Source organism: Cynocephalus volans, chromosome 2, assembly GCF_027409185.1.
Source record: "Cynocephalus volans isolate mCynVol1 chromosome 2, mCynVol1.pri, whole genome shotgun sequence".
Lineage (NCBI taxonomy): Eukaryota > Metazoa > Chordata > Mammalia > Dermoptera > Cynocephalidae > Cynocephalus > Cynocephalus volans.
This window is the reverse complement of record NC_084461.1, coordinates 227262002-227289880: the sequence shown is the minus strand read 5'-3', so window position 1 is coordinate 227289880 and position 27879 is coordinate 227262002. Positions and strand designations below refer to the sequence as shown.

Here is a 27879-nt window from a genome sequence, read left to right as displayed (position 1 = left end):
TTTTGCTTCTGGATTTCCCATTCTACAATGCCTTGCTCATATCCTGGTATATTGAAATTTGCCCATTATTCAAGTGTGAGTTAGATGTCAACAACTTCATGAAGGCTTTCCTGATTCCATCACCAAGAATTAATTTTGTTTTCCCACAGCTTTGGGTTTGAATTATAACTCCTGTGCTTGTTACTAGTTGTGTAATGTTTGGCAGTCTACCAGTAACTTCTATACCTTAGGATCCACATTTATACCTACTTGTCTGAATTTATCAGTGAATCAAATAGTAGTTCAGTGTAAGCTTCTAGGACTACACTGTCCAATATGGTTGCCTCTAGCCACATGTACTAGCCAGATTTTAAGTACTCAGTAGCCATATGCAGTTAGTGGCTATTTTATTGGAAAAAATTCTTTTGAGCAGCATCTAGAACAATGTCTGCCAAATAATAGACAGTTTCAAGTGTTGTTCATATATAACATATCCCCATAGCAGACCCTCAGGGAATAGGGTACTTCAAAAAGTTCATGGAAAAATAGAATTAACAGGTAATACAAATCTTTTCATGAACTTTTTAAGCACCCTCGTATTAAGCTTCCCTTTCCTCATCTGAATTCTGTAACAATTAACCTTTGCCATTTAAAATGTGGTTTTTTTCTTTGTGGCACCTAACACAGCATATGAACAATAAATGTTTATTGGGTGAATAAGTAAACTCTACGAAGCACCCAAAGTGGCATCTCTGACCTTTTGTTGGAAGGAGGGGAATGGGGAAGAGGAAGTGGGGAAAAAACAAAACAAAACCAAAACCACTCGAAAAGTGAGTATTTTTAGGGTGCTTAAACAGAGGGTAGGCTAAGTATGTAAAAAAAAAGAAGATGGTTTTATCCAGTGCTTCACAAACTTAGTATACATACATATTGCCTGGGGGTGTTGTTAAGACAGATTCTGATTCAGTAGGTCTAAGATACAGCCTGAGATGCTGCATTTCTAGGGAGCTCCCAAGTGATATTGCTGCTCAGTGAACCATGCTTTGATCAGCAAGGATGTGATCCACCAAATTGTGTACTTATACCCTTTTTAACATTTCTGATCTTTAGCACTGTTCCTTTAATTTAGCTTAACAGTTTCTTTTTTAAAGTCATAATTGTTTTGCTGCCCTTACATGTTCATGGAATATAAGCCTGCCTTTTACATAGAGTAGGTGCGTTCTTTAGTACCAATATTGTGAATATAACTTTATATGATTTTCTACTTCATAGTATAAGAAACAGTATTATAAGAAAAAGCTAATAAACTTATAACTTATTTATTCATGATAGTGGAAAGTCCTAAGATAATTCAAAATATGAAATAAGGGAGAAATATTTGGGGAAGAGGGTTTTTAAGTATACTAAGGGTTCCCATTTTATGATGTGGATCTAATTTTTATTTTTTAATTAATTTTTTAATTTTTTAATTTTTTGACATCTAGAAATTACAAAAGGATGGTGATTATGGGAGCAAAGTTCCTGAGAGAGCTTTTGGATAAAGATTGTTGGGTCAGTAGTAACTGGCTGTACCCATAAGGTATAGAGATGTATTTTTAGTTGTCAATATACTTACAAAGAACTATAAGAGTATATTAGGTGATTGTATAATTGGTTGAATTCCCCAATTATATTTCTTTTTAAGATATTAATTTTTAAAATTTCCTTCGTTCATTTATTGAACCGTTGTTGCTTTGCTCAGTAATGTCCTAGACAGTGGAAACTACAGTGCTGTAAAAGGTAAGTTAAAAAATAATAAAAATCACCTGGCTAAGTAAGCTTTCTAAAAGGAGGAAATGTTTTATCATTGAATAATCAGTGCATGGCACAAAACAGTCAATAAATGGTATTTGAATGTATGTTGGTCAAGATCTGTGAAGCAGCTGTGTTGCATTTCTGGGGGCACCAGAAGTAAAGACGGGACCCCTCACTCAGCCTGATGAGTAAGGATCAAGGATTGCTTACAGAGGTTACTCACAGATCAAGTCTGAAAGTATGAATTGTAGTTAACCTGGTGAAGAACAAAGGGAGAGGGCTGGCTGGTTAACTCAGTTGGTCAGAGTGTGGTGCTGATAACACCAAGGCCCAGGGTTCGATCCCTGTACTGGCCAGCTGCCATGATAAAAAAGGAAAAAGAACAGAGAGAGAGCACAAAGGATGTACTAGGGGTGGAAGTCTAAAAGAGAATGTCGGAAAGGTGGAGAGAGACTACAATGATTGCAGTATAGTTAGAGCATTGTAAGGTATGGAGGAGAAGAGGATGGTGTTAGAATGCTCTGCAGAGGTCAGATCATGAAAATTATTATGCCTTGCTAATTCTGTCCAATGAAATCAGAATATCTGTAGGTTTTTAAGCAGAGAGAATGACAAGGTCATTTGGTTTTAGAAGTCAGTCTGAAACACTTCTCCCAGCTCGTAGAAAACATGCATTTCTTTCAAGCACATATGGAGCGTTTTATGAAGGTGATCATTTACTTGGCTGTACAGAAAGTTCTGATACATTTCAAATACTATCAACTATGTTTTTGGCAACAAATGTACTTAAGTCAGAAATAAACAACCAACTGTATATATGTATACATATAGGTACACATTTGGATATTTTAAAACACACTTCTATAAATCACGCAGGTCAAAAATGTGATAATGCAAACCATAAAACACCTAGAAGTAAACAATAAAGAAAATTAGGACATACTAAAACTCGTGTGATTCACTGAAGCCTCACATATTTATATTTTAAAAGAAAAATTAAATTGACAAGCCAATCTAATTTAAATCAGGGAAAGAAAAAATAAATTCAAGTGAAGTAAAATAGGAGATGATAAAGATAAAAAGCTAACACTTTTAGAGCACTTGTTGTATACCAAACACTGTTCTGTGTTTTTTGCAAGGATTACCTTATTTACTCTTTACATAGCCGTGTGAGGTCGTTACTGTTATTATCCCCACTTTACACATGAGAAAACTTAGGCACATAGAGAAACTTATCCAAGTTTCTAGCTAATCAGTGAAATTAATGATTTTTGCAAAAAAAATACAGTGGAGAGGACTAACAAATCCAAAAGTTGTTTGTTTGAAAAGGCTAATAAAATAAACTATTTGAAAGACCGATCAAGAAAAAAGCAGAAAGCACAAATAATATTGGGAATATGAAGGGGGACATATTTCAGTTATAGAAGAGATTTATTTATTTATTTTTATTTTTACATTCTAAGATGTTGCAGAGCAGAACAGTTGGGGGGAGGGGAAAAACAAAGGGCCGGGGCATGGTTGAGGCCTGTGGCACCCCTCCTCATTCTGGCGGGGGGAGCCCAGGTGGCTTCTGGCAGTGGCTCAGTTGTGGCTTGGCTGGATGTGGACTTGGGCCCCAGCCCCCCCTCTGCCCCAGCTTGGGAGCCCAGGGTGCTTCTGTAGGCAGCCTGGTGGTCCTCACTGGGCTGGATGTGGACGTCAGGGGAGGGGGGGCGTGGCTGGGGTCCCTGGCCTTCCCCGAACCCTGGCTCTCCCCCGACCCTGGCTTGAGAGCCTGGGGGGCCTTCTGCTCCTTCTAAGTTTTAAGTTTTATAAGTGTTCTTTTGTGGTGTTAGACCTTTTACTGGTTAGTATCAGAACTTTGTCTCTGGTCTGTGGGTTTTTTGTTTTTTCTTTCAGTTCTGTGTTGGATTATTCGCTGTTCCCACCACTTTAACTGCACTGGAACTAATTTGTTGTCCTTTGGTTTCTTCTAAAATGGGGGAACTTCCTGTGGGAACCAGCAGTTGAGCCCTGTGATTGAACTAAATGGCTTCTCTGCTGTTGATTCTTTGGGAAAGGCTTTTTGTGCAGCTCAGGTTTTCATTGTTGACTTTGTAAGCACTTTCAGGTCCTGTGAGATCCGTACACCTGGGTTGTGTGGAAACTCTGGTCTGGGCCTGTGTCTTTTCAGCAAACTGCACCCCCTGCAGTTCTGTATTCCTGACCAGTCTCCACTGAGTGGTCCTATGCTGATTGGGGGGCAGATCAGCTGTCTATGATGTGCCCCAGTGTTCCCCTTGTGGGCCCCTCTCCTTACCTCCCACAATCCAAACACTTCCCATGGGACTGGCCATGCTCTGGTCCCTTGCAATGACTCACACGTCCCTGAGTGGCTCCCTTTTTCAGTTGTCTGTGTCCCTCGCTCCTGTGTGGGTCCATGGGAACCCTATCAGTGGTCTCGCTGGCTTGGGGGCCACCAAGACCTGCAGCCTCCAAGCAACTTTATTTGAAGGGCACAGCTGCGGCTTTTGCCAGCTCTTGCTGCGTGTGCTAACCAGGACCAGCCTTGAAGTGATCCAGGCTTGAAAAGGTCAGAGCAGTCCTTTCTTTCTCTCATCATGGCTTCTGCCGACATGTACTCCGCAGGTCTCTCTTCCTCTTCCTCTGAGCTGGCCCCAGCTTGGCTGTTGTTGCTTTTCAGTAGTTGTAAATTGTTTGATTGTGGGAGAGAGTGACTCTGGGGACCCTTCTATTCTGCCATCTTGACCGGAAGTCCCCTAGAAGAGATTTTTTAAAAAAATAAGAAACTACCTTGAATAACTTTATGCTAATACATTTTACAATTTAAATAAAATGACAGTTTCACAGAAAATTATAACAAAATAAATTTGACTCAGACTAAATAGAAAGCCTGGGTATTTTTATAACTACTAGGGCAATTGAATTTGTGTAAGTAAAAGAGCTGCCTCCTCCCATACACTTACATATAAACCCTTGGCTTGAATAATTTTAAGAATGAGTTCTTTCAATCTATTCAGGTAGTAGATATGTCCAAATTTACACAGACTGTTCCAGAGAATAACAAAACAGGAAAAGTTTCTCACTTTATTTAATGCGACAGGTATTACCTTGATACTAAGACTAGACATAGGTAATATGAGAAAAAATTATGAGCCAGTCTTGCTTATGTAAAACCTAACAAAAATATTTGCATTAGTATCATGACTACAACACTAACTGTGATACAGTTCTGATAGAGTTAGCATCAGACCCCACAGGTTTAAGGGCAGTCCCCAATAAGACTGCTCTCACTACAAATGCTAGTTACAAATTTGGTGGTCTCCAGGCCACCTGCGCTTCTGATTAAACTAGCTACAAATCCAGGGAGTCCCATGAACCCCCTTGAGTTTGATGATTTGCTGAAATGACTCACAGAACTCAGGGAAGTATTACACTTACAATTATAGTTTTATTATAAAGGATACCAACCAGGACCAGCCAAGTGAAATAGATATGGGGTGAGGTCTGGGAGAGTGCCCAATGTGGAGCTTCCATGCCCTCTCCCCCTTGGAATCAGGGCGTGTCACCCTGCCAGCACACCGATATGTTTACCAACCAGAAAGCTTACCTGAGCCGGGGTGTACAGAGTTTTTGTAGGTAGGCATGATTTTGAATCATTGACCATGTGATTGAACTCAGTCTTTAGCCCTCTTCCTTCCGCGGAGGTCTGGCTGACTCAAAGCCCCAATCCTCTAATCCCAAAGTGATCTTTCTGGTGACCAGCCCCCATCCTGGGTCATCTTGTTAGCATAAATTCAGGAATGATCCATGGGTTTCATGAATTACAAAAATAAGGATTTAAAGGCTCCCTCGCAGGAACCAGAGACAAAGACCAGACAACTTATTTATTATACAATAATGACAAACTGAAGTTATCTCAGGAATCCAAGAATAGTTTATTAATTATCATTGCTGCATAACAGTTTATCTAAAACTTAATGACTTGAAACACTTAATAACTTACAGGAACTCAGGAGCAGCCTAGATAGGTGGTTCTAGCTCTGGATGTCTCATCAGGTTGCAGTCAGGATGTCAGTAGGGGCTGCACTCTTCTGAAGACCTGCTGGGTTGGTGCACTCATATGGCTAAATCGGCAGGAGGCCTCAGTTCCTCACCCCCTGGGCCTCTCCACAGATTCCTTGAGTGTCCTCACATCATGGCTTTCCCCAGAGCAAGTGATCCACGAAAGAGAACAAGGAGGAAGTGGTTGGGCCTTTTAAGATGTAGTCTCAGAAGTCATACTTTGTCACTTTTTCTTTCTTCTGTTTGTTAGAAGGATGTCACTCAGTTTAGCTTACACTCAAAGGAATTAGGTTCCACCTCTCAAAAAGAGGAGTATGAAAGAATTTGTGGTCATATAGGAAAAACCACCACAGATGGTTTACTCTTCATGAAACTCTTAATATGAATTATTATTAATTAATTCATCCATTAACACATTGAAGGAGAAGAGCCCTCTAACCATATCACTAGATGGGAGAGAAAAAGCACCTGATGAAGTTCAACTTCATTCATTAAAAAAACTTAGCAAACTGAATAGAAAGGAACTTTCTTAATGCGATAAAGAGTATCATTAAATTTATAATTAATTTAGGAATATTTGACATACCTGGTTGAGGCTTTCTAGACATAATGCAGTTTATCTTTCCGTTTGTTAAAGTTTGTTCTTAGATCCTTTAGGAATATTTTAAAATTGTGCTTACATCAGTGTTTTGCATTTATGAGTGTAAAATGGTACAATCAAGAATGAAGGTTACCAAAATATGTACCAAAACTGCCATTAGACCAGAATCCTCCTCCTGGGAATCTATTGTACAGATTTATCTGCCAAAAAAAAAAAAACAAAAACAAAAACACCACAACAAAAGCATTTATTCAAGTTTATTTATTGCAGCATTGCTTATAGTACCAAAATATTGGAAATAATGTCCATCAAGAGAATGGGCAAATACAGCCATAAGATGTCATAGGATGGAACACTATATAACAATGAAAGTGAATTAAGAAGAACTATGTGTGTCCATCTTGGAAATATCTCATGATGTTGTATGGGAAAAATTATAGCATTTTACATATAGAATGACACAGTTTTTTACATCTATAGAAAGTTTATAACAATATGCAAATGTATATGTTATTTATAGTTCTTTATTTAAAATAAAAAGACAAGGGCTGGCTGTTAGCTCAGTTGGTTAGAGCATGGTGGTTAAAGCACTAGGTCCAGAATCTGATCCCTGCACCAGCCAGCTGCAAAGTAAAAAGACAAGTTGATAAGTGTTTAAACTGGGTATCTCAGAAAAAAAAAAATCAGAAAAGTGCCTAAGCTTAAGGATGCTAAAAGGAAAAAAAGACTAGTAAATGTCACGCCCATCCCATCCCATGGAACTTCTTAATAAAATCACCCTAAACTAGCACATTTTAATCTGGAGAAGTTCTGACACAGAAAATAAAAGTTAGATGTTTCATCCACAAGCGGGAACTCCTCCTGGGTTTCCAAGCTCTTGGGCATCACATTTTACACAGCAGGAATTTGTAATCCTGAGGCTGTTCCTTTTTAGACCTACAAATTTGTAAGTTTTAGTTTCTTATAGTTTGTGGGTCATGCTTGTCAGGAAAGAATTGTTAAAGATGTGATTTTAACACCCTCTGCTCAGAGTAGTTGGAGACTTACAATTTACATATAAATATTATCTTTGAACCTTTACTGGTGTCTACTTACTGTAAGATTGCGATTGAATTTAGAGAGTGCTTTGAAGTTCTTTGTCAGACCACATTGTTTGTACCAAAGAAAGGACTGTATTTTCTTTTTGTCTGCTGTTATTTCCAGTTATTTAACTTGCTATAGCTGTGCAATGCTTTAAGAGTATAACCCAAAGCCACTGTTTGCCTTAAGCAATATTTTAGATTTGGGGGAGTGATGTTTACTTATACAAGCCTTTCTTAAGACCTTTTAATTTATATATCAAATTTGAGGATAAGCATGAAAACAATGGAAATTTTTTTCTCACTACATCTTGACAGAAGTCAGGGCTGGAAGTGAGCAGAAGGAAGTGGTGTGGTTTCTGTATCATTTCAGTTGTGTTGAGATAAGGACATGGGATAGTTTATCCACTGGACTGCTCTTTTGGGAAAGTCTGGTTTGTTTATAAAAGTAAAGGGAATTGGCATAACATTTTAATTCCTTCTGTATTCAATCATTCCCTCCGCAAATATTAATTTAGTACCAACTCTCTGCCAACCACCCTTCTAGGTACTGGAAATACATAGTGAATAAAACAGACTAACTCCCCTGTCCTTATGGAGCATACATTCTGGAGCAGGTGGCAAGGAATAAAAAAAAATAAAGAATAAATTATATATCAAATTATAGCATGACAAATGTTAAAAAGAAAAAAATAGCAGGGAAGGATAGGAGTGCAGGAGTGGGGATAGGATTGCAATTTTAAATAAGAAAGGCGGAAGGCTGTAAAGAAGAAAGGGATTTTGAGTAAGTGCCTGGAAGAGATAAGGCAGCCAGTCATTACATATGCCCTTGGGAAGAGTTTTATAGGCGGAGGGACCTGCAAATGCAGCAGGAGTATGTTGCCATGTTAAGGGACAGTAAGTAGCCAGTGGAATCTGGAGTGGAGTGAGTGGGGTCTGGTGGACCATTGTAGACTTTAGCCTCTCCTCTGAGTAAGTTTGGGCAGCACTGGGGGTTTAACCTGCTTCTTATTAGGATCACTCTGGCTGCTGCTTTGAGAATACATGGTAGGCAAAGGTGGAAGCAGGAGACCCATTAGGAGGCTGTTTCAGTAATCCAGGCAAAAAAGATGGGGAGGAAAGGGGGAGGGAGCAGTGGAGGCAGTGAGAAATGCATGGATTCTGGGTGGATTTTGAAGGTAGAATCAATAGATTTGATGACAGATAGGATATGGAATATGAGGAGGGAGGGAGTGGTTGAGAATGACTAAGATTTTAGGCCTAGGAAACTGGAAGACTAAAGCAGCTGTTGTTAGCAGAGGTGGGACAGACTAAGGGTCTAGCAAATTAGGGGGTCAAAGGGAGAAAGATCAGGAGTAAAAAATTATATGGCTGCTGATAACATTATTAAGTCAGTGTTTATACTGCTTGAGCTGTCTTAAAAATGATTAGCTCTTTCTTCTACTGGCCTGTGTTTTCTTTGCATATGTGTTACCAAGTATCTTTTCTAAGACATTTGGGTTTATTCAGAATTGCTAATTTTATGCTAATCTAAGTCAGAGTCCTCAATTGTACCTTTCCTTTTAATCTTTGCTCATAGCAGCTGGAATGTTTTTGGCTGTAATAGAAAAACTGACTCTCTCTGACCTAAAATATGGGATTTATTGTCTCTTAACTGAAAAGTCCTTAAGTAATTCAGGCTTCAGATTGAGGGTGTTGGCGTGGTTCATTGATGTCTCTGGGCATCTGGCTTCTGGTTGCCCTTCTGGTCCCAGCATGGCTGCCTGCAGCTTCTGGGGTTGTTTCCTTATTCATGTTCAGTCTGAAAGAGTGACTGTCTGCAGGCTCAGCAGAAGTCCCAGGATTCTCAGACCAGTTCACCCGTGCACTTTCCCTTGTGGCATAAAGGATGGAATATGCAGATTGGCTTAGTCTAGGACAGACTGTCTGTCCTGGAAATCTGTGAATAGAGAATAAAGTGGAGAGAAGTGATTGATTTTTAAATTCTTTTTGCATTGTACAAGCACTATGGTTAACATAGCAAGAATGATTCCTTTTTAAAGTGGTCAGATGAGAAGGAAAAAACGAAAGGTAAAATTGTACTCATACATTAGTTTGATCAAGATAATTTTTCTTCTTAGAGGCCTAATACTATTGCCATTTGAACAGCTGGAACTGCAAAGGAACCTTTAGATGACAATGAAATATGAGAGTCACATAATACTAGTCAAGAATTGGTGTTTTTCAACAAGGAGGGCACTGTTGGCATTTGGCTGAGACAAATATTTGTTTTGAGGGATTGTCCCTGCACATTTCATTGCATTTTCCATCTTGGTCTCTGGTTACTGTATGTCCTAACGTATCCAGACATTGTTGCAACCAAAAAGTCACCTGCATAATTCTAGATCCCCCTTAGGAGGGGGTGGTACCAACTTGCAAAAACTTACAACTTTGAAATGTGTTTCTTCACATTGAGGGCATAAACACTGATATATTTTGATTTGGTTTCCTGAGTGAAAAACAGGTTTTTTTCTTCTTTATTTTATTTTTTTTTGGCTTTTAAAAATTTTATTGAGGGGGCCGGCCCGTGGCTCACTTGGGAGAGTGCGGTGCTGATAACACCAAGGCCACGGGTTCGGATCCCATATAGGGATGGCCGGTTAGCTCACTGGGTGAGCGTGGTGCTGACAACACCAAGTCAAGGGTTAAGATCCCCTTACCGGTCATCTTTAAAAAAAAAAAAAAAATTTTATTGAAACATAATTGATCATACATATTTCTGGGATACAGAGTTGATTATCAATACTTGTGTACAATATGCAATGAACAAATCAGGATAATTAGCATATTCATCTCTACAAGATGTAATCATTCCTTGTGCCCATTAACCAGTTTTTTGCTAACCCCTCTCCCGCTTCCCCTTTCCTACCTCTAGTACCACAGTTCTGGGTTTGGTTTCTATGTTAATTTTGAAGTTCTTTGATTTTTTTTTTTTTTCTTCTCGTTCTAGAAGTTAGATATATTCCCCTTAAAGATTGATTTAACATTTGAATTAATTTTTTGCTACAGGGACTTATTGAGTTAACCCAAAAAGACTGTGATTAAATGTAATGTTACTTGAGGAAAAGAGAAATCTGTTTTGGTGGCCAAATTTTGGTATTCTTTCCATTTTGACTTGGGTCACATAGGTTAAAGAAGAAAGTCCAACCAGTTTTGAACAAATTTCTAACATTGATAGGTTAAAGTTATTTGTGGTGAGAAAAGTGAAATGTACTGAATATAGAAAAATTCCTAAGTTTAGACTATCTTAGAATACACTTTGAATATACTTTAAAATGCACTTTATAAGCACTTAGGAAATAATATTAGACATATTTGTTGGTTCCTCTTTCGTGAAGCGAGTATATATGAAAATATATATGTGGTGTGTACATAGTCAAGTCTTTTACTCTCTGAGATCTGTTGCCCAGTAGTATTTGTATCAATCAGGATCCAGTTAGGAAAGCTGAAACCACAATGGTTACTTTAACAGAGAATTTGCTATAGGGATTTGTTTATATAGAGAGAATTGAAAAAGCTAAAGGAACACCGGGATTAGACAGAAATAGTAATTGTGGGAAGCAGCTACCACCTCTTAAGAGGTTTAGTTTTCTTAAACCTTGAAGTGTGGAGAAAGTGTATCCCCATGGAGCTATGAACCCATACTCCCTGGAGGGAGCTCTGAGCAGGGGTTTTGAGGTGCTGGGACTCAGACCCGGAAAATTGGCACCTCTGCGTCCAAAGAGGTACTTATGAGGCTGGTTCGGGGATTGTGAAAGGAAGCTGGAAATCAGAACCAACTGCTTCTTCAGTTGTGAAGGGTGTTGTTCAGGTGACTCGGCGGGAACAGCAAACCAGATCAGGAAGAACGAAGTCCCCGCTCCCCTTCTCCAGCTGTCTGTAGTTCCCCAATTGGCAGAACCAAACCTGAGCTTGTCTTACTGAAAAGCAATAGTGTAATAATGGACACAGGACACAGTATTTTCTGGGTTTTTTTTTTTAAATCTCATTACTTTCCCACCAGCTCCTTACTGTGCTGTAATGAGTAGAATCTGGGCTTTGTCAGCAGCAGACCTGCCACTTATTGGTTGCGTGAACTTGCGCATGTTTCTTAACTTTGCTGAGCTTTGCTTTTTCCTTGCAGAGTTGTGAAGATGAAATAAAATCTTACATGGCCCAATAAAAAACAATTTCTTGTTTCCCTTTTGATGTACTTACTCGTGGTAACTGGATAAAACACTGCACTTTGGATTAGAGGACCTGGGTATTAGTTTGTTATTCTAGTTACTAGCTATATGAAATTCAGCAAGTCATTTTGATTCCCTGAACCTATATTTTCTCTGTAAAAGTAGGAATAATTTTACTTACTGTAAGGGTCATATAGGTGGGATAATGCATGTAAAACTAATTTGCAAATTATAAAAATGACAAAGATGATGATGTACTAACATTAAATACTACGTGACTTGCTCTCATTTAATCTTGACAAAAGACCGAGATCAGTCTTATGCTAGACCCTGAAGTCTTCACTGCCACATTAAACTGGTTTTATCTCTGTTCAGGTATTGTGCGGAAACACAGTGTTGTTTACCATTAGTCATAATGCACCTATAGGGGTGACCAAACCCACTTCCTTTCCAGGCTTTTCTGCACTTGATGATTCACTTCACCACTTTTTGGTCATTCGTGCTTGTTTTAGAGGAGAGACAGAAGACTAACACCCAGACCTCTTAAATTAACAGCTGGCAGGCATTTGGAATCCTTTCTGAGCACAGATGTGCCAAAGATTGGTGTATAGCATAATCTAATTCTTTGTGAGGTTTTTTTTGTTTTATATAAACGAACAAAAAGCCTTTGAAGAAACTAGGTCAGAGAATTTGCAGTACAAGTTTGAATGGTGTTTTGAGAATAAATCATCTCCTATTTTTAAAAATACTAACTCTGGAAGCATTCCTAGTGCATCTAATATGGAGGCCTCTGGTGAGAAGTATAAAACATACAAAAATATCAACTACAATAATACCACACTAGTTTGATTTGCCCCTCTGGTCCTGGAAGAATTTATACTCGTGTTGAGGAGAATAATATCTTGGCACAGAGTGAAGGTTTTGAGTGAGGAGGAGACAGTTGAGCAGAAACATGAAGGTTAAATATGGCTTGTTCTGAATAGATAACTGATCAGCAGGGAAAGGTAAAGTCCAGTCAGAAGGTCATTTCAAGGGTACTGATGAAACGGCCACCTCAGGGTGATGGAGACACGAGAGCTGGAAGTGACTTTATGGAGTGGAACTTCCCCATCCCTGTTTTAGGCCAGAATTTTGCTATATGGTTGGTGGTCATTGCCCCTGGCTTATGGGCTTCCTTGTCAGACTTTCTAAAAGACCTCGTTATGAATGTTTTACCCATGGCAAGATCTCACAGCACCGTCTCCAGGATTCCCATGTTTTACCATAGATAAACTCCTGCAACCCTTTAAGCAAGTTATTTTCTTAAGAGTACATATATATTTAGATTTGAGTGAGGTTGTTTTTTACAGTAATGCAAAAATAACTGTGAGCAGTGTTACTCCTGTTGTATGTGTGTGTTAGCTTAGGGATTGATGGAGAGAAGGTTAGAAATCAGGGAATGAATGGATGAGTTGCTTGTTAAGGGAAAAGACGATATTCTTATGCAAATCCAGGCTCCGGATAAGGAGCAAGGCAGCCAGGCAAACAATGGCTGTGGAGCCAGGAAGTCTGCAGAGAGTCTAGTCCTTCTCAGAAAGCTTGTCAGACCAGGCGCCTGGAGCTGCCTGGGGGGGACCCCTGGAAAGGGGAGTGTTCTCCTGGCTACTTTATGGAATTGGCAGCTGGCCAGCTTGTTGGAAATTCCCAAACCTCTCTACTAGAAAGTAAAAATTAAGGGTGGGGGGCTTAACAGGAAGAGGAAAGAATGACTTTAAGTCTGTTTTTTCAGCTGACTTCAGCCTCTTCCTGGTTTTATTTTATTTTATTTTTTAAAATTCTGATTGAACTATTGCTTCAGCCTTCTTGCTCCACCAGTCTGTGTATATAGCAAAGGAAAGAAAACTTTAGATGTCAGGTTAGTCTATTTAATAGCTTTTAAATACCAGCATCATTTAAAAATTTTGATCATACAGCATTATAAATGTCTGTATCTATGTTCTTGACAATGCAAGATTAGATATTTTTATTTTTATTTATCTTATTTTCTTAATCATAATTGATTATACATATTTTGGCGGTTCAACGTTAACATATGTTAATCAAATCAATATTATTAGAGGTATATTATTACAAATTGTACTTATTCTTTATGCTCCTTAGCCAATCTCTCCCCATCCCCCTCTTGCTCCCTAGATATTTTTAATTTAATACAAAAATTCTGATGAATTATTCAAAAATATATTTTATCAAATGTTAGGATTATAAAATACTTGGATTCAAGGATGGTTGCAAAATAATGTTAATATTTTGCTATATCATGATTATAGCAAGTAAAATGAGAAAGGGGAAGACTACAGTATCTATCTATATTATTAAGATGAGCAATAGCAACTGACATCTATTATTAATTGAATGTTTAGTACTGAGATGCAAGGTACTAACTCATTTGGTTTAGTAATATTTGCCCCATTTTGTGGCTAAGGAAACTGAGATCTAGACAGCACAAGTAACTTCCCCAAGTCACATAGCAAATAAATACTGGAGCTGATATTTGAAACCAAGCAAACTGACATCATATTTCACTCTTAAATTTCCTACCCAAGATATATGAAAAGTGCCTTTACCTAGGACACAAAACTGATGTCATTTTTATGGAATCCATAGTTTAAAAGGGCAAATGTAGCAGTATATAGTGCAGAACTAGGGACAGGTCGTGTCCGTCTCACCCCCCGGCCCCCCAGCCTTACTTGTTGAGATAATTAAAGAACAAACAAAAAGCATAACTTTGGTTACTCCCTTGAAAGAAAGATGTCATTTATGGTATCCAGTTACTTCTTTGGGCATTTTGACTATCTTATACTTTTATTGTTGTACTCTGACCTGACTGTGCTTTTCAGACTTCTGTCTTGGTTGACTCTACAATGACTTAGGGTGATTAGGTTTTTATTATTTTGCAAATTTCTCATAATGTTTGTATTATCTATTGCTGCCCAACATATTACCCCCAAAATTTAGTAGCTTAAAACAACCAATGTTTCTTATCTCCTGCATTTTCTGAGGGTCATGTCCACCAGGGGCTGGCTTAGGGTTCTCATGAGGTTATGGTAAAGGTGTCTGTCGAGCTTCAGTCTCCTGAAAGCTTCCCTCGGGCTGAAGGATCCCCGCCCAAAGTGGCTCACTCACATGGCTGTTGGCAGGAGGCCTCAGTTCCTTGCCACATGGGCCTGTCTGTAAGACTGCTTGAGTGTCCTTATGACAGGGCAGCTGGCTTCCTTCAGGAGAGTGTTTCAAGAGATAGCAAGGAGGAAGCTGAAGTGCCTTTTATGATCCAGTTGCAGAAATCACACTCTGTTTCCATCTTATTTTATACATTATAAGTAAGTCACTAAGTCTATTCCACATTCAAGGGGAGGGGATTAGGCTCCACCTTTTGAAGGAAGTGTCAAAGCATTTGTGGACATAATTTACATGACCACAATGATTGATAGATTGATTTTAACTGTGAAAAAATATCTCTTGTGGAGAGTATTTATAGTCCAGCTGCAGTAATATACACTACATTAATATTGTACACAATGGATCCTGGATCAAGAACTTATTTTTACCAGTGAATGCCATGTAAGTGTATTTGGTGTTAATGCCTTTATTAATGTGATTTTTAAATGAATAATGTTCTGGAGCCCTTTTGTCTTTTAACTCTTAGAGGGCCGTCTCATCCATAGTTTTGAATACCTCTTTGCTATTGATATAACAAATTTACATCTTTTACCTCAAATGTTGTCCTTAAGCTTCAGAAGGAAATACCCATTAGATATTCCCTTCGGGTAATCTCAGATGTCTAAATCTGAACCTTTGATCTCTTTACTCCTTTCAAAATTCACTTATTCCCATTTGAGTAATTGTTCATGCCAGAAATGTGGGAATCTTCTTTGACCCCTCATTCTCCCTTGCCTGCACATCTAATCCGTTACCAAGTACCATTGAGTCTATTTTTGAAGTATATTGTGAATCCATCCACCGTACCACCCGCCACTCTGATCTAACCACCGATGTCTCTCTCACCATCTTCACAGTGTGCTTCCCACCAGTCTTTCTGCTTTTGCTCTTGCCCTGCCGTCCATTACAGCTCATTCATTACCTTCCATCTCACTCAGGTTTAAATCCCAAATCCTTTTTAAAAAAAATTTTTTTAAAAATTGAAACATAATTGATTGTACATATCTGTGGGACACCGCATTGAATATCAATACCTGTGTGCAATATGTGATGCTCAAATCAGGATAATTAGTATATTCAGCATTACACAATCCTTCATCCGATCTTGTCTGACCTGGTCCTTGTCTTTTCTGTCTCTTCAACCTCATCTTCCACCCTTACTCTCAACATTTTGGAAATATCATTCTCTTTTCTTTTCTCTGCCTCAAAATCTTTTGTTCTATGCCTAAGACTTTTCCTCTTTCTTTACCTGGTTAACTCTTTATTCTTCAGATCTCAACCTAAATGTCACTTTTCAGGATTGCTTCCCCTGACTCCTCCATTAGGATTAAATTAGATCACTGCCCTATGTCCCCCAGGACCTGGCACTTTTTCTTTCTTTGTCTTTACCACCATATTATATATCATTTGTATTGTCTTATTCATTGTCTGACTATTTTAATTGAAGACTGGGTCTATTTTGCTCTCATCACTGTATTCTTGGTATCTAATATAGAATTATGCATATAATGGGTACTTAATAAATATTTATGGAATAAATTAATATTCAATGGCAAGAACACTGTTTACACAAGACCTCAGGGTTGGAAGGGATCTGATAAATCATTTAATTGTTCTGGTCTCTCTTTCTATCATTTTGGTCATGTCCTTAACAAAGATGCATTCAGACTGTTCCTTTCATACTCTGTGAGTGAAGACCCCCTGGTTCTTTCAGTTGTATCTCAAGTACGGTAGTTTATATGACCTTTGCATTCCTGTCATTCTTCTCTAAAGTGCATGAGAGGCCTGACCAGGTGGGATGAAGTAAGATGGTTACCCTCTTTGATTTCGGCAGTGGTTTCTATTAATGCTTGATAAGATTCCGTTCATGTCTTAGCAATTGTAAGTGCTGATACATACTGAGTTTGTAGTCAGTTAAAACCTAAGATATTCTTTTAAAGGTTAGGGGTTTCCATCGTTAGGTTATAGATGAAGCATTTGAAGCCATTTTACCTTTAGTCTTCCCTGGGCTGATAGCTCTTCTCCACACAAGTTGTCACAAGTTGTTTAGTGTGTAAAAATTTTTGCAGATGGGATAGTCACAGATAGCACCTGTTTCTTCCTGTGCCAGATTGGCAAGTGTGTCATAAACATGTATGAGTGGAGGGAATTTTTATTGAGCACCTACTCGTTTCAGGCTCTCCTAAGTACTTTATAATGTATAGTTTCCATTATATAATGTAATATGTTTACATAAAATATCCAACAGGGCAGTATAGGATAGTAGTAAACACATGGACTCTGGAATCAGACCTCCTTGATTTGAATTATAACCCTACCACTTACCAGCTGTGTGATCTTTGATAAATTCCTTAAAGTCTACTTGCCTGTTTTCCTCATCTGTAAAATTACAATAATAATTGTACTTTTCTTATAAGGGGTTGTGATGATTCAATAAGTTAATATTAATATTGTATATGGAAAGCATTTATAATGGTGCTGGCACATAAAAGTGAATATGTGTTACCTATTATCTCATTTAGTTCTCAAAATAACTATGGGTTAATACTATAAATCTGGTTTTAAATATGAGGAAACTCATCCAGAGAGGTTAGGTTACTTATTTAAGGCACATCCAGGATTTGAACTTGGGCCAGAGGTGGCAGGGTCATGTAGAAAGAATTGCACATAGTCCTTTCCTCTGTGGCACACAGTTCTGCAGGATGCCTTAGTTGTAGCTCTAATGAGACAAGGGCACATACCAGCTTTGATGAAGAAACAGTGACACTGAAAGATGTAATAAGTCATAGTGATCAGTTTCCTGCCAAAGACTTGGAGCTCCTTGCAGCAGAAACAGACATACTCATATTTGTATTTCTAAAACCTTACACTGGTCCGTAATATGTACTCAACAAGTGTTGCTGGTGAATAAGTGAGTGAATGAATAAGTGAAAATATGGAGACGGGGTGGGAGCTAGCAAGGGAGGCAGAGATTCATTTCTTCTCACGCCAGGGTTTTTGGCATGGGTGACTAGAAAGATGGTGCCACTTTTCACTGTGATGGCAAGTAGAGGAGGAGGAGCGAGAAGGAAAGTTAATGAGTTTGATTTAGGCAGGTGGAATGTAATCCTAGTAGAGACATTTAATAGGCAAGTAGAAATGAGAGAGATCAGATTTGGAAGTACAATGACAACTTCTCTTGAATTGGATATCTGGAATAAGTATCCCTAGAATCACAACTGAATAATTTCAAGCACTATGTTTTCCAATGAAATGGTAAGTCAAATTGCAAATGTTATTCTATAATTATTTTAGACTTTACATCTTATTCTGTGGGCATTATGTGATAGGAAGCAATTCAACTTTATAGTGGAGAAGTAAGAAATTGCAGAGATTTTAGAACCAAGCCATATATAAAATGCATATATAAAGGACACCTCACTGTAGACGTCATTTCCCTCAATACCGTAAATATCTTTGGAGAGCTAATTAAAGTAAAAAATTTTTATATAGATAAAATAGAAAGCTCAGGTTATTTGTGGTAGAAATCACACCAGGGGTAATTGTGTTATAAATAAGCAAAACCTTTTTTATTCAGGATAGTTCAGGCTGAGGGCAGTAAAATCAAACTGCCTGGACCATTAGGATGGGGTGAAATAGAATTAATCTCGATACAAACTAGTCTTTTTTTCTGTTACCTTTAACCATTTTACTTTGAGGCCTTTAAGAGTTCACTGACTATATTAATAATTGCCAAACCTTAATTGGAGAGGTTATGTTTCATGTCATCCTTGTTAAAAACTCAATTTTATGCTAGTAAAGTCAGATTTGCAATATTTTAGGAAAATAACTTTATTCAAGATAAATTTCTATTTGTTTTTGCTTTAATAAGGAAACATACTGTGTATTTAAATATGTATAATTTTTTAGGTAGACTTTCTTTTCTATCTATAGAATAAATTATTTATTAGAAAGATTTAAGATATTTTTATTATATCTACTAGGATTTGAAAGAACTGATGAATAATTTAGGGTTTTCAATTCAGTTTTTCCTCTCAATATATTTAGGAATTTTTTGGATAGTAATAAAATAATGATTACTTTAGAGCAGACAGAAAAGACTATTGAGATTACAAGGGAACTTCAAAAAGTTTATGGAAAAATAGAATTAAAAGATAATACACGTTTCCATGAACTTTTTGAAGTACTCTTGTATTTAGTGAACTTCTCTTGTTTTACATATGGCTGATCTGAGGTCAGGAGAGTTGCATTTAAGCTTTGGAATTACAGAACTTTTTTTTTTTTTTTTAAAGATTAAGTATAGCTTTAATCTTTAAAAATATTTTACCCTTTGTTTTCATCTCTTAGTTTGAAAACTTTCTAAAATGTAGTTTTGTTCATTACCTTTTTAATATTTTTCTCTTTCAGAGCTCAGGAGAAAACAGTGGAAGTTGGAGTCATTGTCAAGTGATCGTGGCCTTTTACAAGAGAATCTCATTGAATAAAAGTAATTTAAATTAGCAAAATAATAGGACCAGTTATTAAAGGTGACATTGTACAGGAAACATTAAAATTGAACAATGACTCAGCTATATATTTACATCAGATTATTGGGAGCCTATCTATTCATCATTTCTCATGTTCAAGGTAAATCGATGTTCATTATAGTAATATATTTCTGTATATAGAAATCAGTCATTCTTGTAAGCTGTTCTTTCAACTCAGGTTCCTTTGTGAAGAGTTGGGCCCACAGTACCTGCACAGCTTTTATGTGAACAGGCAAAGAACAAACACATGCCAAACGATTTTTGAACTTGACTATGATAGAAACATTTTCAAGTATTTGTAAAATCTCAGCTTCTGTGGGCCTATTTTCTCATCCATGACATAGGCATGATGATACACAGCATCAGGTCTTAAGAGGATTAGATGAGATAAAGTATATGTAGCACCTAAACTGGTACCTAAAACACAGGGTGGTGGGCACTCAAGGCTGAGCTTTAAAGTTACTATCTCCTTTAAAATACAATAAGAAATAAATATAAATAATATTTATATTTATATTTGTAAAAACTTTAGAAAGATAAGGGCATTTGTCTGTTCTACTAAAATTTCTTCATAGAGTATTGAAAGTTTATTTTTATGACCAATGTTGTGTTTTCATAGCTTAGAACTCCCAAATAGGAAGTTATTGTGATGACTCTTAGAATCAGATGGGCTGTATTTGTACGTGAGCTTTTTCCCATATAGTTTAATTAGGATAATATTTTAAACTGAAGAGAGTACTGTTTTGCAGAAGGATTTTAGATAAAACATTTTGGACTTCCCCATTCTCTTAAGTTCATGACTTCACACATTGCTTTCATAATGTTCTGTTCGCAGTGATGTGGATTAATATCTAACCACAAGAAGAAGTATGATTAACAACATAAAGCTTTTGATGTTTTCATTTTAAAGCATGAACATACAACAAAACCTACAGCTTCTTTGTATTCTGCCTTAGGTATAACAATATCCTTATTATTACTGTGCTCAGAGTATAGAGCCTTCTTGCAAAAGTCACTTTTATTTGTGAAACACCGAATTATTTAATACAGCACCTTTATTTTAACATCTGTTATATGCTTTGTTGGTCAGCATCAATCAAGTCATAGTTTTGAAGATGATGAGTTAAATTAATAGTGACATTTATATCTGCTGCCTCAGTCCCAGGTTATCTCCATTTTGGTATAAAAAAATTTTAATCTGTTTTGATTCCACAGAGACAGTATGATACAAAATTCTTATTTCTCACCTCAATTCAAGTTGTTCTATAGTAAACTTTTGTTAGATGGAGTAAATAAGTAATTTCACCTTGGCTGTGATAGAAAGATTTCAGGCATAAGCAAAACATAATAGTAAGAATTGTATTTCTCTGATAAAGAGCAAAATTTGTTACATTGCCTTTCAAAAAAGATTATTTTGGTAGTTCCTTCAAATAACACGAAAATATTTGCTCAGAAAGAAAACTAAAACTGATGTGGAAAAGGTGTTATTTCTTAGAGAACACTAAAAAAAATTGCAGGGTGGTATGAGTGGAACTAACTTCTGACTTTAGCTCTAGCTTTATCTTGAATTGTGTGTCAGGAAGGTAAATTTCTCTGTACCTTGGTTTCCGTGTTATAAAGCAGAAATAATAACGCTTCTAGATATAAACAAGAATTTTTTAGGGCCGGCCTATGGCTCACTTGGGAGAGTGTGGTGCTGATGGTGCCAAGGCCACAGGTTCGGATCTCTGTATGGGGATGGCTGGTTAGCTCACTTGGGAGAGCATGGTGCTGACAACACCAAGTCAAGGGTTAAGATCCCCTTACCAGTCATCTTTAAAAAAAAAAAAAAAGAATTTTTTGAGCATCAGATGTTATATAGATTTAAGATAAAGTTACTCAGGTTTGAATAAAAAATGACTCATCTGATATTAACATCTGGTAGATATTTAGTCCTTTTTTTTTTTTTAGCTTGGTCACAAATTTTAGAAATGAATTTTACCTTTAATTGATTACCCAGCTAACAGTGACTTAAGAGATTTATTTTCAATATAGGTGGTAGGAATTTGTTGGTGTTCATTTAGTAATTGAGACTAGTATCAAGGTTGACATCTCTGTAATTTCCTTGGCATTTCCCTCTTGGTTACAAAATGGTTACTATTATCTGCATCTGAAGCAGGAAAAATGGCTAAAGGGTCAGCACCAGCCTCCGTTGGACCTTATATCAGGAAAGCAAAAGTGTCCCCAGAAACTACTCCCCTGCCAGCAGGTTTTATCTTAAGTCTTATTGGCTAACTTGAGATAGTTGATCATGTCTAATTGTATGGCCTACTGGAAAGCAGGCAAGACAGGATTGTCACAATTGGCTTAGGTTAATCTAGGTTCTTTGCATATGGCTCGACACATTGTCCCCCCAAGCAAAATCAGAGTTTGGTTAGCTAGGGAAAAAAGGGAGGATAGGTATCTGTTGGGCAACCGAAAGGGTCTGGGACAGAGTTTATCTCTTCAGTTAGACTGTTTTCAGCTGCAAGTAACAAACAAAATTCAAAAGAGCTTAAACAAAAAGAAAACAAAAAACTAAAATGATAAATGTTCAGGCCATAGCTATGCTAACCGTTCTGATTAGATTATCATACAACATATGCATGTATTGAAACAAACTGTACCCCATAAATATGTACAATGAAAAAAAATTTTAAAAAACCCCAAAACAAAAGAGCTTAAACAATAAAGAAAATGTAATGTCACACAACAAGAAGTCTGACGGTATGAGACTGCAGTTAATCCTGTGGCTCCTAAGACCAAGTTTTTCCTCTATTTCAACTGTGCTGTCCTCCACATACCAACTTAGCCATAGGTCAACTCACCTCATAGCCACAGTGTGGCTGCTCAGGGGACAGACATCACATGCACACACACAACATTCAGTGAAAGAAGGAGGAGGAGTATTTCTTCGTGTCTCTTTCTATTCAGTAAAGAGATTTTCCCCAGGCACTCTCCTTCTCCCCTCTACAAACTTCCTTTAATCTTAGTGGCCAAAATTTATTTTATGCTATTAAATTGTAAACAAATTATTTGTAAACAAATCACTGGCAAGGGGAATGGAACTAAAATTGTTGGATTAGACTAACAATTATTTCTGCTTAGGGTAGGGCTTTGCTTCCCTGAATGACATGGAGGAGGGGCAGACACTTAAAAAAAAGGTGTGTGTATGTGTATATATGTGTATGCACACATGTTGCCAACCAAGTAAAGGGGAGAAGAATAACTAACGGTAGCTGTTATAGGAGACCACATTTATCTGCCTAATATTGTGCATACTCTTACATGCATATACTAAAAATGCTTATGTTGATAAGAAATATTCAATTCCTTCTCAGAAGGATCTATATATAACCCAGAGTTGCATCCACTTAGTGCACTCAACTGTTAGTCCGGGCTGTTCGAGTAGTGCAGAGCCGTCTCCTTCAGGTCCGGGTAGGCCTCTTCATGGTCCGGTAACGTGTGAGTAAAAGAGAAATTCTCAGTGCCCAGTGTATCCAGTATTCACTGATGAAGAAGAAATAGGATCAGTTACTATACGAACTCCCAATCAGAGGAAGGAAAATTTGGAAACAATCTTGATAGTCACTGCTCCGTAGCACATAGATTTGCCTATATGGCAGCCCCCAGTTTTGTTTTTTGAGTGAATTTTCTTTGTCTGTAGTGTTCCTTGATAGTGTTTTTGCTTTCATGACCACATCTGAGATGGACTTAGTGCAGGATGGCCTTTCTGGAGACTGAACAATTTTAAAAGCCTGTTTTCTGTTAGTAGGGTGATCTGGTTGCTGGAAATTCCCTTTTGCATTGAAAACTTACATACGGCCTAAGTCAGCCTGACTCTATAGGGGTATCTTTGGCTGCACAGTTCCTTTAAAAGTTTAGTTGTCTTACATTCTATTTGCTTTTGGTCTCTTTGCTGTAGGTCCGTTAAACACAGATATGGTGTTCTGAGAATTCCTGACCTCCAGCCACTGACCTTTGCTTTTGCCTGTTCTCCTGGCCTTTGGTTTAGTGATCTCTGCTCTGAGGCACTATACTCTTTTCCCATGCTAGAGAATGACCTCACTTCATTTGGTTTCATAGCACTTATCTATGAATAAATATTAAAAAGTACCAAATGTCAGTATTGGTTTTTTATTGTCTTTCTCCTTCTAAGACTATAAGCTCTAATAGATCAGGGACTTTATTTGTTTACTATTCTAGCCACCCAGGGCTTAAAACAGTGCCTGGCACTGTGTAGTTACTCAGTACATTTTTGTTACATGAATGAATACAGTTAAAGTAAAAAAAAGCAAGCTGCAAAACTATTTTTTTAACCATATATTTTTATACTGACCAACCCAGTAGCAACAAGCCCCCAGATAGTGATCTCTGATTACCTTTTCCCACTAAAAGGACTTAGAACTCCTTGGAGAAATGGCTGATTTTAAATCTGTATCAGGGGGCTGGCTGGTTAGAGTGCTGTGTTGATAACACAAGGTCAAGGGTTTGGATCCCCATACCAGCCAACCCCTTTGAAAAAAAAACAAAAACAAAAAACAAGCCTATGTCAGGGAATATGTAAGGTGATCTTAGAACATCTTGGCCAGAAAGCAAGGGAAGGTTCAAAAGATTCAAGGACTGGTTTGAACTGGCCAGAGATGGAACAATTTGAGCATTAGTAACAAATAATAACTTCAGTAGTATAATGAATCCAAAATGCTTAAATCTATGGGTTTATAATGAAACTTAAAAAAAACAAAACACACCTAATTAGTTACTGTTGAAGGATGCTAATGAACTCATTAATTTTGAAAATTGATAAATTAGAGGGGGAAATAAAGCATTAACCCCACCTTTCTTATATGAACTATACCACTGGTACCCAATTAGTAGATGAGGGAAAGCATCTCATTACAGAGGTATTCCAGGTCATCAGTAAGAAGAAAGGATAGAATTAGATTACTTCATTTTATATTATCACTATTGAATTGAATCTAGTCCTTGAAAATAGAGATATCCAGACATTTGTGCTTGTCCTCACCACGACTTAGAGTGGCCACCTTTCAGTTGCATGGTAGCCACATGGAGCTAGTAGCTACCATATAGAACAGCACAGCTCTAGATCTAACCACCATCTACAAAAACTGAAGGGGACAAAAGAACAAGGTAAATGATGCCAGGAGGATGTGATAAGAAAATCCAGACTGTGGTAAATACTACAGGGCAAATTACCCCATTTCAACAAGTAAATTTTAATGAAAGAAAGAGAAAGAAGAGACCTGTAGATTAAAAGAGACTTGAAGACAACCAGTTGTGATGTGTGAACCTTATTTGGATACTGATTAAAGGAAACTATTATAACAATTTGTAATATTTATGATAGAATTGGAAATGTGAACACTGCCTGAGTGTTTCATGTCATTAATAAGGATAAGGAATTACTGTTAGTTTTTATTAGATGTGATAATGGTATTGTGGTTATGTTTTTTAAATAGTCCTTATATATTAGAGTTACATGTTGAAGTATAAGTACTGACAAAATGACATACCTGGTATTAGCTTCATAATTACACGAAAGGGAGAGAGTGAAACAAGACGGGCCATAAATTGATCTTATAAAAGTTGAATTATGTGGGTATATGTGGGTTCATTATACAATTTTCTCTACTTTTATAGTTTTCTGAAAGAATTCTTCATGTATGAACACTAACGAGAGACTTTGCAAAGTTTGTGGGAAAATGGGATTAAAAGATTAAAAATTAAAAATGTAAACTTTATTTCTCAACATAAGCTCCATCAAGTTCAAAACACTTTTGGAAGCAACGATACCAGCCATTTAGTCCATCCTTAAAGAACTGAGGGTCGTGGGAGTTTAACCATGTCCATGCTGTCTTTTTTACATTATTAATTGAAGAAAAATGGGTGCCCCTTAAAGATATTTTAAGATTAGAAAATGAAAGAAGTCCGGAGCGAGCCAAATCAGGCCTAACGACTTCCCATCAAAACTCTTGCAAAATTGCCCTTGTTTGATGAGAGAAATAAGCAGGAGCAATGTCGTGGTGAGGGACTCTCTGGTGAAGCTTTCCCAAGTGTTTTTCTGCTAACACTTTAACTAACTTTCTCAAAACCCTCTCAGAATAAGCAGATGTTATCATTCTTTGACCCTCCAGAAAGTTGGCAAGCAAAATGCCTTGAACATCCCCCAAAAACTTTCCTTGACCTTTGCTCTTGACTGGTCCACTTTTGCTTCGACTGGGTCCCTTCCACCTCTTGGTAGCCATGGCTTTGTGCTTTATATTCAGGGTTGTACTGGTAAAGCCATGTTTCATCTCCTGTTAACAATTCTTTGAAGAAATGCTTCTGGATCTCGATCCCACTTGTTCAAAATTCCCACTGAAAGCTCTGCTCTTGTCTGCAGCTGATCTAGGTGCAACAGTTTTGGCATCCATTGAGGAGAAAGTTTGCTCGAGTGTAATTTTTTATCAGAATTGTGTAATCTGAGCCATTTGAGATGTCTGTGATGTTGGCTGTTGTTTCTGATGTTAGTCGTCAGTCCTCTTTGATTAGGGCATGAACAAGATTAATTTTTTCTTGGCAAATTGATGTGGAGCGTCTGCCACTGCAGGTTTCATCTTCAACATCGTCCCTTCTTAAAACAAGTTATGCATTTGTAAACTGCTGATTCCTTTGGGGCATTTTGTAAATCATCAGTGATTTCACCGTACTTCCACCCAAGCTTCACCATCAATTTGATGTTTGTTCTTTCTTCAATTTTAGTATGATTCATGTTGCTGTGATAGGGGCTCACTTCAGACTGCTGTCTTATCCTTCTTACTGCCTCAAACTAGATCCTGTTCAGATGTATTATAATAAGTTAATATGAGTTTATTTCAGTGCAAAGAAATTTTGCAATCCATGCAGTTTTTTTTATAATACACATTTTATTTTCTATAAACTTTTCGAAGACCCCTTGTACATAACCTCCTGATTTGAATTAGGCAGGTAATGTTATCATTTTTTATAGAGAATTGATGTCCACATAGTGACTTATCTTTGGCCATAATCTGGATTTGAATTCTTGACTTCTCACTGTTATTTCAACCAAACTGTATTGCTTTTTCTTCGTATTAGATGTCTGAAAAATCAATTGCATTTAATATATTATTTGCCATTTGTTCTCCACGGTTAAATTGATGCTTCAGATGGTTAGTGTAATAGGATTTTAAAGCTGGTTGAGAGACCTCAGATGTCCTCTAGTCCTATGGCTTTATGAGTAATGGCTTGCTCAAGATCATCCAGCTAGCTAAACTCGGATGGCCCAGAATAGACCAGAATCCAGGTCTCTATTTCTGGCCCAGTGGATTTCTTCCCTTCTTCTCACCCCTACTCCTCCTCCCATCTTTTACAGTTGATATTCTTAACATAAATGAGTTCTTTAAGTGCTGTAGCAATTTAGAGGATTAATAGAAGCTTTGCCATTATTTTACAGTATTTATTTCTGAAAAGAGAGTAGTGATGAGGGAGGGGAATGAGTGGTGTATGTATATACACTATACAAGCCTCCAGCTCTTTTTTTTTTTTTTAAGTATTTTATCTCCTGATGTTTGCTTTTGTTAATATATACTCATTCAGTAGTGAATTCCTTCACTTAAGTATTTAGCATACTAGAAGATTATTAAAATTCAAGGCATAAAATCAATAAAACACTTAGCATATACTTTTCCTCACCAGTGTGTGCGTATGTGTTTTTTGTTTGTTTGTTTGTTTTCTCTCTTCAGTAGTTCATCTCATCAGTATGGCTGTTTTTAGTCAAGTCCACATGGTGCCTTGAACCACTTATGTAACATTTATATTGAAACACACACACACTTCTCTTACCTGTTTGGCTCTGCCTTTCCTTCCCTTGAGAGCAACCCACAAGGAATTTCCTCCCTATTTCAGAGAGAGGAAGGAATTACTAAAACACTGGTTTTGGTTCTGTTCTGCTTCCAGCCTGAAAGGTTCAGTACCAGTATGACAGAATTGTATAAGGCTAGTAGACTAATGCATGAACCCAGTTCTATTTTCATAAGCTAACAACTGCCCTCTGGTAACCTTTAGTTTTTGGCAGCATGGTCTGGATTCAAACCAATGACCTTGAGATAAAGGGCTCCAGATAATACGATTGGTCCCCATGCTCTCACAGTTCCCTTACTTAAGCAATTAAAGTCCACAGCAGGATGCTTAGTAACTTCTTTTCTGCATAGAGACAAAAATAAAGGACTTTTTTTTTTTTTTTTAAAGAGGTGGTCACAAGTTTTGAACCAAAAAGTTAAAAGAAAAATCATAATTTGTCTATTTTTTAATGATTGGAAAAATCTCCACCTTCCCTGAAGTTCTCCCCATTTCTTGTACCTTTCTTACAAGTTGTTACAATATTTTACCTTGTGTTA

General features: G+C 37.4%; 1 protein-coding gene, 1 long non-coding RNA gene and 1 other non-coding gene across 4 annotated transcripts in view; 2 read left to right on the top strand and 1 right to left on the bottom strand.

Annotated features, from left to right (window-relative positions):
• Nucleotides 1-27879, top strand: part of BMPR1A (bone morphogenetic protein receptor type 1A) — a 151204-nt gene that overhangs the window by 85118 nt on the left and 38207 nt on the right. For both annotated transcript variants that reach the window (XM_063084592.1, XM_063084597.1), the window contains one exon: nt 19326-19544. In XM_063084592.1, the coding sequence (XP_062940662.1) occupies nt 19478-19544 (67 nt within the window). In that variant the 5' untranslated portion in view covers nt 19326-19477. The remainder of the gene's footprint in view (nt 1-19325; nt 19545-27879) is intronic.
• Nucleotides 2056-2129, top strand: TRNAI-GAU (transfer RNA isoleucine (anticodon GAU)). The gene has a single exon. It is a non-coding gene; the product is annotated as a tRNA-Ile (tRNA).
• LOC134367957 (uncharacterized) lies at nt 9189-27422 on the bottom strand. The gene is made up of 3 exons (XR_010022440.1): nt 27326-27422; nt 22851-22972; nt 9189-9457 (listed from the first exon to the last, which is right to left on the bottom strand). It is a non-coding gene; the product is annotated as an uncharacterized LOC134367957 (long non-coding RNA).